Genomic DNA, 18,229 nt, shown 5'->3' with positions numbered 1-18,229 from the left:
GTGGATAAAAGGAGAGAGATGAAGGAAGAGAGAGAGGACTTGAGAGGGAGGGACAAAGAGAGATGGAGATGGAGGGGAAGAGAGGGGGAGGTAAGAAGAAAGACATAGAGAGATAAAGGTGGAGAGAGAGAGGGAGTGACAAGGGAGATGGAGAGAGAGAGGACGAGAGGAGAGTAGGAGTGAAGAGAGATAGAAGGGGAGTCAGAGGGAGAGAAGGAGAAGAAAAAGGGAGATGGAGAGGGTGAGGGAGAGGGAGGGAGATATTGATAGACATGGTGAAACAATGTGTATGTTTGTGGGGTGATATAGAGAGGCAAGGAAGGGTATACATAGGGAGATGTAGAGATATAGATGGAAGGGGGGGAGAGGGAAGAAGGGAGAGATAGATGCAGGGAGGAAGAGATAGATAGATATGAAGAGAGAGAGTGTGTATGTTTGGAGGGTTGAAATAGAGAAAAAATAAGGGGAGATAGATATAGATGGATGAGGGAGAGAAATGGAAGAAAATTGTTTGCATTAGATGCATTGATTTCATTAACTTAGATGTTAATTTCTAATCATGTTTGATTGCTTGCATTAGGTGCATTGATTTCAGTGTAGATCTTGATTCCTAATCCTATTTCATTGCTAACACTAGATGCATTAATTTTCATGTAGATGTTGATTTCTAATCCGATTTGGTTGCTTATAGATTTCAGTGTAGATGTTGAGGTATAATCATATTTGATTGTTTGCAATAGATGCATTGATTTTAGTGTAGATGTTGATTTATCATCCTATTTGATTGCTTGCATTAGTTGCATTTATTTTAGTGAAGACGTTGATTTCCGATTCAATGTAACTAGATGTATGGTGTATATTAATTTGAAGGTAATTAGATTAACATTGAGCATTTTTCAATGTAAGAAAAATAAATATTGACGATGTGCATTGATTTCTATGTTATAGTAATTCAACCACAAATGAAATACTTGATTTTTCATCTCATATAAAATGTCTAATTGCATTATGAAGGCATTTTGATATATTGTTTTTATGAGTGTAAGCATTCTTGAGCCACTGTTGTGGCATCATGAATTTGTAACAAAGTCTATTTAGAGATTAAGAGTCTCCATAATAAATTTGAGGTTAATTTCCACGATTAAGAATATTGTTATATGTGTTTATAATAATAATAATATTCATAAAGTTATAATTTAGTTAATTCTTATGAAATTTTTTATTTTATAAATTTGATATCTATAATAAAATAAATGTTTATACCTTTAAAAGAGATTGATGTTTATGCTTATAGACATTTTTAACTTTTATTTTATATAGTTAAACTAGTATATATATAAGATTAATTAATAATAAATTTGCAAAATAGTAATATGAAAAATGAGATTATTTGGATGTGTAAATTAAAATTTGATAATATAAAATTAAAATAAAGTTATAAAATAAGCTAATGAAAAACAAGTATATACATTTTTGGTTAAGGTGGGTATTTTTTGCTTTTATTAATATTTATAATAACGTGAAAATAATTGAAATATAGTTTGATTTTTAAAAAGAACTAAAGATTTAAAATTTCCTTATATGAAATGATGTGGTTTGAAGATATTTATAAAAACCTATTTTTTCAAGTGAGTATATTTTTTTATGAGGGTGTATTAAATTTTCTTTTGACGATATCTCTAATATTCCATATTATCCTTTATAGATACACTATACAACTATAAGATTTTCATTTTAAGGAATAATGTCACATGTGTATAAGAGGGAAGGATGAAGAAGAGGTAAATAGTCTTTCTTTAAACATATTATTCACATATAAGAAAACATAGCTATGTAATAATTTACCATTCCTTAGCCATAATATTATTTTCATTTTAAGGAATAATGCCACATGTGTATAAAAGGAAGGATGAAGAAGAGGTAAATAGTCTTTCTTTAAACATATTATTCACATATAAAAAAACATAGCTATGTAATAATTGACCATTCCTTAGCCATAATATTATAAGGAGTAACATGTGAAAAGATGGCCAACTTTTCTTTAAACTTATTGTTCTCTTGGAGGGAACCTTAAAAGAGTTAAGTAATTATTTCTCAATATTATTATTAGTCCCTGGCCAAAGGGCTGGGAGGGACTCTAGTAATCGGTTTTCAGTTTTGCATTATTCCCTGCACAAAAACCAAAGTAATCTAACTCAATTTAACTTAATGTTTTCGATTTATATCTCATAAAAGACTTTTTCATTTGCCTATGAGCTTCATCCTTTCATTATTTCAACCAATACAACAACTTGGAGGTCTTATTTGGCCAACAACCTGAAGGTCTTATTTGGCCTCATATCGAGGCAATACGTACTAAAACTTAGACGTAAATGTCTATTGATACAAAAATCTCACTGGGATTTTAGTTTCTCTTAACTAATGCTAACATTAGTTAGCAAACATTTTATGTTTATACCAATTAAGAGTATCTCTTTAAACACATATCTTCATGTTTAAAAGGTTTACACATGGCTCACACATGTTTAGACACCATACTCCACTTACACATGGCCTACACATGTTTAGACACCATACTCCACTTGTCTTCACTTCACATGACAGCATACTCTACCTGTCTTCACTTCACATTCTCTTGGTCACCAAATCCTGTATTAGAGCCTACCAAAGTCTTGCTTCATTATATCCCGCACACAATTGATTCTCTTCATCACCAAATGCTGTATCAGAGCGTACCAAAGTCTGGCTTGATTATATCTCGCACAAAACTGTTTGCTCTCAAATTTTTGGTCCAAATCTGTAGCGTCCCTTTTAGTTTTATAGCTTGTTCAAGAGCTTGTAGCAGAGGCGAAGACTCTATGCGAGAAGCATTATTTTCTGTTAAAAAGGAGGAAGGAGGACTGCCAGAAGCATTATCTTCAGTTAAAAAGGAGGAAGGAGGACTGCTAAGGCAGCAGTCCCAAATTTCTCTCCCCGTGGCATGACTAGATTTCCTGCTACCTGATTTTCTGCTACTTGACAAAGAAGGGAAAGTGCTACTTGATTTCCTGCTACTTGAGAATGAAGGCAAAGTGCTTATATGAGTCAAAGAAAATAGTGGTGGAAATGAGGATGCATATTCCTATATAAACAAGCTATTTGATAATCACAAGATGAGATACCAACATATCAATACCTATAGACGATCGAGAGCGAGAGAGTGCATTTGACCCTCTTTTTTTTGGTTATGGTTCACGGGAAATTCGCTCTTTTTCTGCCTTCATCTTTGGTGGTGTGTCTACCTATTCTGCTGTTGAATGAACGAATGCTACGTCTGGCCACATTGTTTATTTTACTTGGTCACCCGACACAGAATATAGATCATCCATTGTCGGGTTATCCACTGAATCTACAAGTATATCAACTACTGCATTTGCCTCCATTCTCACTGCTTATTCAATGTTGTAATGACTACCCGTCTGCCTATTCAATAGTCATTCATTTCCCTTTCTTTTGGATAGAGCTACGCTAGCTCTGCAACTAGCTTCATTTTAACTCTGTCATTTGTTCTCTACACTGCCATTATGGAGACTGGTTTCTTTCTTGTTAATCTCACTAAGTATTTCAATATACTAGTAGAAGTTGGTGGAAGCTCCTCCTCACTTTAATGGCTCAATTGGAATTTTTTTAGATATTTTATTTAGCTTGAAAACAAATATCACTGTGTCTTACTTATATACTATTTTTCTCACCAAACTAACACTTATTGTTTTCCTTTCATTTCCAGGTCGCCAGAAGAATTCTTGCCTCGATTTAGGTTCATCCTCAGGCTCCGCCTTTTGGTCATAATTCTTCTTTGAAGATTATAATGACTTGCTCGGTGACTAAACGGGTGCTTATCATGCCTTTGCGATGGGTGGTGCAGGTTCCTCTTTTACCAGGTAATTTTTGATGAGGCTATGTCTATATCTATTATTATTATGCATTTGCAAAACCAGTAAGTTCGTATGATGTAATCCTTCCATAAGTTCAATAGCTAACTTCAAACTTTATTCATAAGTTCAATATCAAACTTCAAAATTTATTCTTAAAGCAAGTAACTTCCTGCAAGAAACTTTACGAAACAAAACGAAACATAAACCGAAGCAAGTAATTTCCTGCAAGAAACTTTACGAAACAAAACGAAACATAAACCAATATTGTTGGCCATAAATGTATGCCTTCAAAGTTGTAAATACCAGTTCAGTGATTGTGCTATAATATTAACCAAGCATGCACGTTGTTGAACATTATGTAGATCTAATGATGGCAAACCTACTGTCCCATGTTGTTATTCCTTGAGGTATTATTATTTTTAATGCTTTTTTCTATTTACAGTTTTTCTGTATATGAAATATTATCAATTTTTATCTCGGTAAACTATGAAGTAAAGCGAACTCAAATCTCAAATCTTACATGCTAATTATGAAGTAAAGCGAACTCAAATCTCAAATCTTACATGCTAATTATGAAGTAAAGCGAACTCAAATCTCAAATCTTACATGCTAATTGCAAACTTGCAAACCTGCTATCCCAGATGTGTTATTTTTAAAGTTATTTTTAATGTTATTTTTAAAGTTTTTTTATCTTAAGTAAACTATGAAGTAAAGCAAACTCAAATCTGAACTCTTACATGCTATTGTTTAACAACCGTTGTTGCTTTACAACAGCTAGTCTATTGCACTACTACAGTCTTGCTTTGTAAGCAAAGCAAACTCAAATCTGAACTCTTACATGCTATTGGCTATTGTTTAACAACCGTTTACAACAGCTAGTCTATTGCACTACTACAGTCTTGCATTGTAAGCAAAGCAAACTCAAATCTGAACTCTTACATGCTATTGGCTATTGTTTAACAACCGTTTACAACAGCTAGTCTATTGCACTACTGCAGTCTTGCATTGTAAGCAAATTTTATTTTCTGTTATTTCAAAAATTAATTAAACAAATTTTATTTTCTGTTATTTCAAAAATTAATTAAGGTGGCAGGGACTTGCTGCCTCTGCAGCCCTCTTGTTATTTCTACGGAAAGAGTACATATGAATGGGTACACCGATCCCTCCTCCAGCGTAGCATTTTTGTTAAGGAGATTCACATGGAAAGATTATTATTAATATTTAAAAAGAGCTCAAATAAAGATTATTATTAATATTTAAAAAGAGCGGTAAGTTGATCTTTGTTTAATCACAAATTTTATATTTATAAGATTATGGGAAATAGTTTGCCAACACTATATCAATTACTATAGTGTTTTTAGGGATGAAAAATATAAAAAAAGTTAAACAAACTAGAAATACTTTGAACAAATCACTTTTGGAGTAGAAGTGGTCTATATTGAAATTAAATTTGTGGTTTTTTGAATTTTTATTAAAACAATGCACAAGATTTTTGTGGTTTTTTGAATTTTTATTAAAACAATGCACAAGATTTCAGAACAAATTAGTTTTGGAGTGAAGTGGTCTATATTGAAATTAAATTTGGGGTTTTTTGAATTTTTATTAAAACAATACACAAGTTTTCATGTTAAGGGAATATTCTTTAAATATTATCTGTTTGGCCATTTGTTAACGCAACAACTCCGTTGTCTTCTGTCGCTTCTATTCTTCCACCCCTTAGATCAACTCATCCATTATAATAATAATTTTTTAATAATAAAATGCTCTGCTTCTTTTCAACTTAGTGTAAAACTCTTCCACCCCTTAGATCAACTCATCCATTATAATAATAATTTTTTAATAATAAAATGCTCTGCTTCTTTTCAACTTAGTGTAAAACTTAGTCTAAAATAATTTTTTAATAATAAAATGCTCTGCTTCTTTTCAACTTAGTGTAAAACTTAGTCTAATTTCATTTAGAGATTTGATCTATTCCTCCCATTGAGCCTTGGCTTGATGATTGGGCCTTCTTGTATAGTGGAAACCATATTTCATTTAGAGATTTGATCTATTCCTCCCATTGAGCCTTGGCTTGATGATTGGGCCTTCTTGTATAGTGGAAACCATATGATGAAAAGCAGCTTGTCTTCTGTCGCTTCTATTCTTCCACCCCTTAGATCAACTCATCCATTATAATAATAATTTTTTAATAATAAAATGCTCTGCTTCTTTTCAACTTAGTGTAAAACTTAGTCTAATTTCATTTAGAGATTTGATCTATTCCTCCCATATAAAATGCTCTGCTTCTTTTCAACTTAGTGTAAAACTTAGTCTAATTTCATTTAGAGATTTGATCTATTCCTCCCATTGAGCCTTGGCTTGATGATTGGGCCTTCTCATATAGTGGAGATTTGATCTATTCCTCCCAATGAGCCTTGGCTTGATGATTGGGCCTTCTCATATAGTGGAAACCATATGATGGAAAGCTAGAAAATTGTTATGTTCTATTGCAATGGAGGAAAGCAATGTCACACTTCACATTGTTGCTACTACAAACCCTCAAATCCTTATGTATCCTCATAAGGTTTTCCCTTTAATAGATCAAATCACGACACATTCTAGATACTTGGTAGTTTCCTCTCCATTGTTTCTTTTAAATTAAATCTAACCATCTCTTGTTTTTAAGTTTTTCTTAAATGTGTATTCTTTCAACATAATTTTTAAAAATTAATTGAATTCACCCTTCTTTGGAATTTATGAACATAGACATTGGTTTTAAGTTTTTAGACATAGAGTTTTTTTTGGAAACGAGGAATTTGCCTCACAATCTTTTGATGTTGTATGGTAATACTTATTTTAAAATATTATTACAATCTCTATTGATTTGTTGGAACCAAACTTGATTGGTCTCATTTACAAAAACTGATTTAGTTTGGTCTCATTTACAAAAACTGCTGAAAACTGATTATCATATAAATGATGGAAAATGATGTTTTGTCCTATATCAACCACATTTATTAATATGATTGTAAACTGCTGAAAACTGATTATCATATAAATGATGGAAAATGATGTTTTGTCCTATATCAACCACATTTATTAATATGATTGTGCTAGTTATGAATAAATTAAAATTTTTATAGAATAAATATGAGTGTAATTAAAATATGAATATAAAAATTTAAAATTTCTTTTTAATAGAAATAAAATTTTCATAGAATAAATATGAGTGCAATTAAAATATAAAAATTTAAATTTCTTTTAATTTATTAAAAAATAGAAATAAAAATGGCATAAATTATTTTGATTATTTAAATATTATAAAAAATGATTGAAATTAATTTCAAAACCTTATAAATAGTTTATTAACAATTTATTCTAAATAACAAAATGAAGTCTCCCTTTTGGAGCCTGTGCTGTACTAATTGTCTCCATGCGTGAGAAAGCTCTTTGGCAATATATTTTTTCCCTGAACAGGGTTCTACGCCCTCCGAGTTTCTGTTCTGCGTGCGTTGCGGATATTTTCTACTGGTTTTATAGGGTAAGGACATGTTTTATGCTGAACGCCTATTCTGAGATCTTATAAACCGATCCAGCTGAAGATTTAGTGAAGTAATGGCGTTTGTATTTAGAATGACCTGTATGTCTCACTGCTGGGTGCTATGCAGAATGTATGTTTCTTATTCTTGGATAAGAGCGATTCGGTCAACCCAATTTTGGTGTTATGTTTTCATAAAAGTTATGTCTCATTGCTGTGGTGTTATGTTTTCATAAATGACCTGCGAAAGGTTTCTGTTAGTGTATCTTGATGTTGATAACTTGAGTAGCGTAACTACCGCTCTGGCGACGTTCATGATCTTTTGATTTTTATGTTATGCTTGGGTTATCTATAAATGGAAATTATGTACACTATTCTTTTTTTATTAGTAATATAAAGGGTAAATTTTAATTCGGAAAAATTAGTTAAAAATATACATATTTTACATGGTTTGTTTTTAGACACTTGTGATTTATATTGATTGTAATAAAAGAAAATTTGGATAGATGATGGTTTGAAATTTGGAACATTGTTTGATTTTAGAATTTTTTTTTTATTTATATTGATTTTGATAAAGTTTTAATAGGATAGATCTTATTAAATGGTCTGAAATTTAGATCATTAATTTAGTGTGTAATTAATCCAAAAAAACTTTAACAAATTTAGATCATTAATTTAGGGTGTAATTAATCAAAAAAAAAAAACTTTAACAATATCTTACATTAAAAACTTTAACAATATCTTACATTATTTTAATTTTATTTTAAAATAATTATATATATTCATTTAATTTATGTTATTTTTATTTTTTAAATATAAAAATACAAATAATAAATATATTTTTAATGAATCATTATAACTATAATTAAATTTTAACAATAATTATAACAATAATTTTGAATTTACTGATATTAACTTTATTAAAAAGTGTACATTTTAGTAAAATATATTTAGTTTTTATTTTCAAATAAGTAATAGAAATTGCTACATATCAATAAATACCATATTCTATCTATGTTTTAAACTTAAGTACCATTTTCTATCTATGTTTTATACTTAATAGCGTCAATGGATGTATATAGGGAAGACTATGGATTTCATTGTTTTATGGAAGACTATTAATTTCATTTAATGGTAGAATCATTTTTTGTCTTTCTAATAATAAAATTGTACATGATATTTGAATGCAACAACAGTAAAGTAAGTTTTAACTAAAAATATTTGCTTGCAACAACATTAAAGTAAGTTTTAACTAAAAATATTTGCTTATTATTAAAATTTTGTCTAGTTTATTTTTGGACAAACCTATTTATGACGCAACAACATTAAAGTAAGCTTTAATTTGAATGAAAAATAATTTGCTTATTAATAAAATATTGTCCATATAAACCCTTCTTAAAATATCCTTTGTACTAGTTCATTAAAGTAAGCTTTAATTTGAATGAAAAATAATTTGCTTATTAATAAAATATTTTCCATATAAACCCTTCTTAAAATATCCTTTGTACTAGTTTATTTTTTCGTAAACCCATTTGCAACTCTTTTCCATTCTTTTTGTGAGATGTTAACCTAAAATCTCATAAAAAAAAATAAACACCACACATCTATAGAAAAGTTCATAGAAAAGTTCATTACCACAGAAAATCATGACAGAACAACCAATCGAATGGATGCAGAAGTTCATTACCACATACAATTAAAGTCATCAAAACGATAGAAGCTATGCTGAGGAAAGAGCTGCTCCAGAGCCAATTCCTTTCTAGTTTAATCTAACAAATACATTTCCGAAGGTAGGCGTGGCGTTGGAATCGCTTCCAGCGGTACCGCCTTGGCCAGTGTGAGCCCAAACCTGTCGCTCATGTCCACTTGCTCGGCACTCATGCCTCGGGGAAGAGCCCACTCAAATGGATGGAGGAGCGACGCCAACAGCAGATTGACCATCCGACTGGCCAACGGAAGCCCCACGCACATTCTCCGCCCTGCCCCGAACGGAATCAGCTCGAAGTTTTGTCCCCTGTACTCCACACTACTCATCTCCGTATCAAGAAATCTCTCCGGCATAAAATTCAAGGGCTCCTTCCAGATCGAAGGGTCCCTTCCGATTGCCCACACGTTGACTATTATTTGAGCGTGCTTCGGTATCACGAATCCCGCAATCTCACAACGGTTATCGGCTCTGTGAGGGATCAGAAAAGGAGCCGGCGGGTGCAATCGAAACACTTCCTTGATCACTGCACGGAGATAAGGGAGACGCTCTGCGTCACTTTCTTCCACCATTCGTTCACGCCCCACTACCTCATCTAGTTCGGCTTGGACTCGTTTCATCTTTTGGGGATGGCGGATGAGTTCTGTCATCGCCCATTCTATTGTCGTTGCGGTGGTGTCACTCCCGGCCCCAAATATGTCCTGCACCAAAATGGAACTAAACATCAGATAGAAAGAGGACACGAAATACATACCCGAAAAAGAGGACACGAAAAGGAGCTGTGCTAGAACCAGCTAAACAAGAACCAATAAACAAAAAATAGGCTTACAACTAAGTAGCCTCTCATATGGTCGACAGTAAATTCGTTGCTTGTCATGTCCAGAAGAACGTCCAGCAGATCCTTTTCACTATAACTTCTGTCCCTACTTTCCTCTGATCTCGTAACCAGGCGATCTTCTATGAATTTGTCGATAACGTCATACACCTTTCTGAAATAGAAGTTCGTATTACGGTACACGCGCTGGGGATCTAAGAACTGAAGGCAGGGGAAAAAGTCTGCCACATTGGGAGTTGCATAAAGAACCATCACTTTAGAAAGGGCATATTTCAACTCTTGAGTACCCAACTGAGGATCCAACACATCTTTTCCAAACACCATTTTTCCTAACAGATTAAAAGAGGACTGGAAGGCTGTGTGTCCAATATCCACACGCTTTCCCTTCACGGTATCTTCAAAAATCTGATGAATCATTCGATTTACTTGATCTCTTCTGAGATGTAGTAGAGCTTCCAGCCTCTTCACAGAAAAGAGTTCGTTAATGGATACACGTCTGAGCATGCGCCAGTGGGATCCATATTGGCTAAAGACTATGGAGGTCTTGTAGTGGGAAAGAGCCTTGCCTGCCTGTGTCAAGATCCGGCCAGACAATATGTGGTCATGGGTCTTGAGAACCTCCTTTGCCATGGCGGAAGAGGAGACCACCACTGTGGTTTTCATTCCGAGAGAGAGGCTCATGATCGGCCCATATTTGTTGGCAAGGTGGAAAAAGGATTCGTGGGGCTTGTTACCCACCTGCGGCAGATTTCCCACAATCGGCCATCCCGCAGGACCTGGCGGAAGCCTGTAGTACGCCTTCCTCCACACATCGAAAAGCAAGAATGTGATAACAGTGCTTCCCAGAAGCACAGAATACCAAAACAACCCTCCAAAATCCATAGGGTTCAATTGACCAGACCAGTCACAGGCTTCCTATAGAGAAGAAGACGATTAATATAACGAAAGGAAATCCATATATGTAACTTGTTATTATTACATACGTCACATAGAGCATCGCTATAAATTATATGTCTTTATATGGAATTTCATTTGTCCATATCTTTGATATTTATATGTCTTTATATGGAATTTCATTTGTCCATATCTTTGTATATCATTAATGGGATTTCATTTGTCCATATCTTTATATATCATTTATCAAATCTTTCTATCCAGAGCATTTGTCCATATAATTTGAATTTCTTGTTTAATCCCTGTAACCCACGTTATTCAGTACTTTTTATTTTTTAATTTCAATGTTCTATTTTTTATTTTTTAATTTCATCACAAGATTGGGTAAATTTCAATGTTCTATAGATTTTTTTAGATCGCTTAATATGATTGTTCTATCCTTTTATAGATATGCCATCAGAAGTAATTTAGTTATTCTCTTTTTTAAGAGGTATATTATCAAAATCAAAACAAAAAATTAATATAAATCAAAATCTTAGGTACTGACCTTGACATGTTTGTATAACAAAATAATAAAATTTGTCGGGCGGCTGAAACTTTATGTAAACAAGTTGCTGATTTGACATTGATACTTATGTGAGGTCGTAAGAATGGCGCAGGCACCGCCTGCACACAGTGGTGGACAATTTTCTTTTACCTGCTTACTCATTCATTATTGATATTCAAGAAAAACAAGTTAGTGGTTAGTAAAGGGTAGATTTTTATTTGGATAAATGTTCACGAGGCTTGTGGCAGTTGAAATTTTAATAAAAACAACAAAATATTATGTATAATAAATATAAGTTTCAGATTTTATAGAATTATTTAAAATTTAATAATATATAATTTAATCAATATTTATTTGAGAATATAATTTAATTATTTTTTATTTTTTATTTTTAACCTTTTTTTTTTCAGTTTGAATTTTAGAGTGAGGTGGTTGATATCATGAAGTGAGATTCTTGGTATTAAATTAAGTCATAAATATACTCTTTTAAGAGTTCACAAGGTTTAAAGTCAATACAATAAGATTTATATGTATTATAGTTTATCATGTAACTGGTAGAAATTTGAACTTGGGTGGAAAAAAAAAACCATTTAGTCCAACAAACCCAAATAACCTCAATTAATATATATTTTTAAAATTAATTAAATTACAATTAAAACTAATAAATATACCATTAAAAATAATAATATTTAAATGATTAAATATTTTTATATTACCATTTATATTATAATTTAAAATTAATAAATATATAATTAAATAAATATAAAAATAAACAATTATATTTATAATATGCATGTGAAAACTAACATGAAATGAGTTGTAGTAAATTAATAATAAATATGTAAACAAGTTACAGGGGAAGAAAGACTACTTATTTTTGTTTTGAACTTTTAGAGTTAATGTAAAATTAGAAATAGGGATGTATATTTTTAGTAGATGTGTAATTTATTTTATTAAAAATAATTGTAATAATAGTATAGTTATATAAATTAAATGGTTGATAGATGTTAATAAATACTACATAATAAATATCAAACGCTTCTTTATGATGTATCTTAGGTTGTCAAATTTTAAAAATCATAAAACTAACTAAATTATTATTATAAATATTTAGTATATGAGTTAAGCATATATACATTTAAAAAAACATGGAATAAGATTATTAACTATGGAGGTTTACTTCACATTATCATGAAGATTCTTAATTTGTAAATAGACTTTGTTACTATATCATGGTTTCCCAATATCAAATGCTCAAAAAACCATCATTCATTTCATATGGTACTGGGTAGTATGACATTTTTTTTATAATAATAAATTTAATTAAAAGAGAAAAAAGTGAATAACGACTTTGGAGACAAATCCAATCTTTGATTTTTCTATACTACTAAGAAAATCCTTGAGTATTCCATGGAGGTTAAATCTATATTATCCACTTAATAATCATTGATAATTAAATTAAAATTACATATTCAAAAATAAATATTGTTTTAAAAATTATTGTCAAATTTTAAAATTATATTATAAAAACTATCATTGTATTTTGAACATGAATTTATTTTTAAATAAATTATCAACTGTAATAATTAATATATTTAATTTTAAATAATGTTAAAGAATTTATATTAAGTGAGATCTGAATAAATAATTAATATCACAATTATTTAAATAGTTATTTATTTATAAAAAATAATTAAGTTCACAGTAATTTTGAAAATATTTACAATGCATACAAAGTATAAAACAACAATCTTATCTTAGCTTGTCCTGTGTAATAAGAAACTAGAAAAAAAAATAAATAAACAAACAATTTGATAGTCCATATAGCAACATGACTATAATTAATCCAAACACAAAAATTAAGCATAAATTCCCATAACATAATAACAAAACAAAACAGTGGTGAGTACATGCAATTACATGACTATCTAAATGAAAATAAGACATAGCCAATATTAACAACACATGCGATGCCAAGACTAATGCACATGGGTAGGTGCTGGTTGATTGATTTTTCCTAAAGGAACACACTATCAAAGAATGACAACATCCATGGGCCCCATGCCATCATCCACGTGTTGATTAAATCAGGTGGAGGAGAAACTCGTCTTTGCTTTCATTTCTTTCAAATACAACTTTCCCAAAGGGGTTTTTTTACATTTCTTTCCAGTACAACTTTCCTAAAGAGGTTCTTAATATGCCAATAGAAGAGGTTCTGTTGGGATCCCAAAAATAGACCTTCACAACATTTCTCCCATGTTTTTCCTATTTGTAATTAGTTGACAAAAGAGAGATAAATAAGTAAAAATTAATGAAATATTCGTATCCTTCCTCCTCACATTGTTATTAGCAGTTAATTCAAAAAATGTAGTTTCATTAATTTCTTTTAACCGTATTACTACAAATAAGTCTGGTCAATAACACTAAAATTTCTATCAAAATGAACGAAGCATGGTCCATGTTTGTCCTTTCTAGTCTCTGTCCTTTTTCATCAATTGGTCAAATAAAATTTAATGCAAATTGATACAACAACCTTTTCATCAATTGGTCAAATAAAATTTAATGCAAATTGATACAACAACCTTTGATTTACACAACACTTTGTTTTTGACCTCACGCAACAATGAAAATAAATTGCTTCCTAAGATTTGGAGAGAGGTTCATTAATTACAAAGAAATTAATTATCCCTCCCAAATATGTAACTTAGGAATAGAAATATTTTACACCTAATTTTAAAAATTAAATAATTTATCAAGTATACACATCATAAAAACAACCAATATGTTCATTTTCTTTATCTCAAAATACACATAGAATCATAGTTAAGATAATTTTAATACTATAAATTTAAATAAGTATACAACTATCTTCTTGCTAATCTCTTCAAGAATACTAAAACCTATTATTCTAAAAGCACATAGGCGAAAAGAGTGACTTCTTACCAAGTTGTAATGCCTTCTAACTTAAGTGATTTCTTGCCAAGTTATAATGCCTTCTAACTTGCCTACATAGTTACTTATATGATTTAGCTCCTCTCAACATACCTAATCCATTTAACTCCTCTCAACCTACCTAATCCATTCCTTTATTCCCATTATATAGAGACACGTTGGTCTCTTTATACACTAAAAACACCATCGTATACCATGTTAAATGAGAAAGAACATCGAGAAGGAATTTGGTTTGGTACAGAATGGGGTGGGTCTCTAAGATCTGAAAACATGGTAGATTAAATGTTGATGTTGTAATTTTAATTAGTAATAAATTTAGCATTTTAATGCATTTCTATTAAGGAATTTAACATTTTTTTTAAAGAGATCAACATTTCTCTATATAATTGGAAAAAAGGAAAGGATTAGGTAAGTTGAGAGGAGCTAAATGTTATGAGGAACTATGTCAGTAAGCTAGAGGGCATTATAACTTAGTAAGACATCACTTTTTTGGCCATGCGTTTTTAGAATAATAGGTTTTATTATTTTTTTATAGAGATTTGCAAGAAGATAGATGTATAGTTATTTAAATTTCCAGTATTAAAATTATCTATGTTATGATTCGATGTGTATTTCAAAATAAAGAAAATGAATATACTTTTGGTTTATGATTTTTATTCTTGATGAATTATTTATTTTCTAGAATTAGGTGTAAATCTCTTTATTCATATGTCTAATATTTGTGACATACAATTAATTTCTTTGTGATTAGTAAACCACCTTTCCAAATCTTAAGAAGCAAGCTATTTTCATTGTTATGTGAGGTAGAAAACAAAGTGTTGTGTAGACCAAAGGTGGTTATATCAATTTGCATTATGTTGGATTTGAGAAATTTATGAAAGGATAGAGACTAGTGTTTGGATCACAATTGTCATTACACCATAACCTGCAAGTATTGGTAAACAAATACATTTCCAGAGTTAACAGATCCTCGAGAGGAGGTCAAGTACATGTTGCGAAACACATGGGGAGCGCTGCCAACTCCAGAAATCAGCTCGAACCAAGGGTTTTTGGAACTCGAGACCTTTGGATTTGATAACAATTGTTGGGATCATGATTTTCATTACACCAAATCTCACAAGTATTAGTAAATAGACACATTTCCAGAGTTAACGTATCCTTGAAGGTGATCAATCACATGTCACGAAACACACGAGGAGTGCTGCCAAGTCCAACAATTAGGAGCAAAGATAAGCATGGATGATGCCTCATTCATTTTGATGGAAATTATAATTTTGTTGACAAGACTCATTAGTAGTAAGAGGGCTAGGAATATTTGATGAAGTTACATTCTTCAACTAACTACTAGTAGAATTGGTAGGGAGGAAAGATAAGAATATTTCAAGAACCTTTTATTTTTATTTTTTCCTTTTCAACTAATTATTAGGAGGGGAATTAGGGAGATTTCATAATGATTTATTTTTGAGATTTATATGTAAACATTTTTTCGAATACCTTATAAAAAGTATGTATGAATGAGACGAAAGGTGGTTAACATTCTCAAAATTGGTTTTCCTCAATTAAAAAAACAACAAATGTGAAATTCTTATCCTAGGTTACTAAATGAAATTTATTTTTAAGTCAAATTTAATCTTAAACATTACATGATTATATTATTTTTTCTTTGGCATTTCAAAAAAATAACCAAAATGAATTTTTTTTGTTAATATACACTAAAATACAACATTAATATTAAATTTAAAAATGTTTATACCTAATATAATTTTTTTAACATTTCATCTGTATGTATATATGTAGTGATTACTTCTTATATCCCCGATGGGGGTGTTTAGGGATGAACAAAGGGAGGCCCTTAATGGTTGCTAGTTTCTTCTTCACAAAGATATGGAAGGAGGCATATCACGAGACACCTTCTCACACTATTCAAATTTACTCAACTTTTAAATTGGAAACTTGGAAACCATGTCAAGGGGATTGTGGGTTCATTCAACTTTTAATGTTCAATGAATTCACAACATGCTTTAGAGGCCGCCATTGATGGCGTTGGCAGTTCCAATGCATAGGGAGAATATTTTCTAGTTGAAATTGGAATGTGAAGACGCCATTCTCTACTTTGTGGGAGTGATTTTAGTTGGATCTAAAGCCAATCTAGAAGCTTTCTATGAGCTCAATATTTATTCTATTTTTTTGATAGAAATATTTGAATGGAAGGACCAAGCTCTCCTCACTTGGTTTCCACTTTCATCTTGTTGTTGTCCAAGCAAGTGAATGTTGAATTTCATCAATTTATTAATGAGGGAAAGAAAATCCTGTTAGAGAGTGAGGTACTTTGGATCTTGGGTTGATCTCCCCGTTTCAACCCTTCCCACTACCAATGTAGGCTTCAGGTATATTCCCCACAAATTCAGTTCCTTTCCACAACTCTTTTACATTGTGCATGGTTTATTCTAGTGGGAGATTCACCTACTTATAAGTGCTCTCTTTCTCATGTTGGTCACCTACCAATTCATTTGTACTATGGAATGGTTAATTTTGTTGTCTTAAGGAAACATCCTAGTGTTTCTTTTCTTTATTTTAGTTATGTCGTAAGGTGTTCCCTTTGAAAAAACTCCCCTAAGTTCCATTGTGTATTGATGTGCAACATTGGATCCAATGTTAGACAATTAAAGAATCATATACCATCTGATCGAAATGACTATAGTAAGCTTCCTCGCCTGGATATATATGGCATTGATGCTATGCATGGCCACAACAATGTCGATGGGGTTACTATCTTATATCACAATATAGGGCTTGGAGCTAACAAGCGAGTCCAATATTAAGTTTTCCCTTTTCTCTTGATAGAAATGCTCTAAACTATTGAAGTTGGTTCAGTGATCATCTAGATGGCATAAAAATGCTTCATCCCTGTGAAATAATAAACATTATGCCCTCGTTAGGTTGAGAATGTTGGTGCTCAATAAACACTTGTTAGGGTTGATCGAGATGCCAACTATGGTGTTTTCATATGTTGTTGTGGTTGTGGGTGAGGCACCATGTTAGGTTTGAGACATGAGCTTCCCTGGTTCAAAGTCAAAATCATTTAGGAAGCTTCATTTACAACTTGTACCGATGTTTTATTGATGCAAGGACACTGATTTGGCTAGAAGAAAAGGAGTTGCTACAACTTTGGAAGTTCAAGCTACTTGCATTCAATACTCATTTGCCCCATGTATTGTCGTAAGAGTCTCACATTGAGTGTTCTTGATGAACATTTATTCAAATTAAGAGTAAATTTTTTATTGTTTAGAGTGTTTGTTTTGTGGACAGGTTTGCAAAGATCCTCGATGGGGGCGCTACTATTTCAAGGCGATGAAAAAAATAATATTTGGCCTACAAGGGCAGCCTCCTACCAATTCCATGGAAGGGGTGCCCTTCCTAGCTGGAAAGTCAGTTGAAAACCTTGTGTTTTATTCATTTTTCCTTTCCCATATAACTTTTTAGTTCAGATTAGCAAGGCATTAATAGAATAACTAGCCCACTTGGTGCTAATTACTCTTTGTCAATTTTTGATGGTGTGAGTGGAGGGATTGACATGGTACTATATTTCTCTCTCATGCTAGACAATGGTCCAATTTTCAGTAGCCCTGATTAAATAACGTTCATGCCCATTTGACATTTTCTAATGGAAATCTGTTTGATAGGTGATGGTTCCCTACAATTTCAAAGACTTTATTAACGATTTGTCTTTGCAAGTGAAGACTGCTTTGATCCCCATGACTAGAATAAACGATGCAGTTAGAAGAATATTGAGAATAAAATTCACCATGGGGCTATTTGAGCATCCTTTGGGCAATTCGAGCCTAGCCAACCAACTTGGCAGCAA

The 18,229-nt window shown here is 31.6% G+C and overlaps 1 protein-coding gene and 1 long non-coding RNA gene across 2 annotated transcripts; one reads left to right on the top strand and one right to left on the bottom strand.

Annotated features, from left to right (window-relative positions):
* The first annotated feature begins 2,695 nt into the window (after positions 1-2,695).
* On the top strand, positions 2,696-4,014 carry LOC149232408 (uncharacterized). The gene is made up of 2 exons (XR_016247535.1): positions 2,696-3,394; positions 3,767-4,014. It is a non-coding gene; the product is annotated as an uncharacterized LOC149232408 (long non-coding RNA).
* Positions 4,015-9,098: 5,084 nt separating this feature from the next.
* On the bottom strand, positions 9,099-10,931 carry LOC149232407 (cytochrome P450 76T24-like). Its single transcript, XM_089379401.1, has 2 exons — positions 9,966-10,931; positions 9,099-9,837 (listed from the first exon to the last, which is right to left on the bottom strand). Exons 1-2 carry the CDS (start codon positions 10,851-10,853, stop codon positions 9,196-9,198), a joined length of 1,530 nt encoding a protein of 509 aa, XP_089235527.1. The 5' UTR covers positions 10,854-10,931; the 3' UTR covers positions 9,099-9,195.
* Between the last annotated feature and the right edge of the window lie 7,298 nt (positions 10,932-18,229).

Source organism: Pinus tabuliformis, chromosome J (genome assembly GCF_031772625.1).
Source record: "Pinus tabuliformis cultivar Carrire ecotype Pingquan chromosome J, CPIR1, whole genome shotgun sequence".
Lineage (NCBI taxonomy): Eukaryota > Viridiplantae > Streptophyta > Pinopsida > Pinales > Pinaceae > Pinus > Pinus tabuliformis.
The sequence above is the reverse complement of the archived record's forward strand: the minus strand, read 5'-3'. Positions and strand labels throughout refer to the sequence as shown.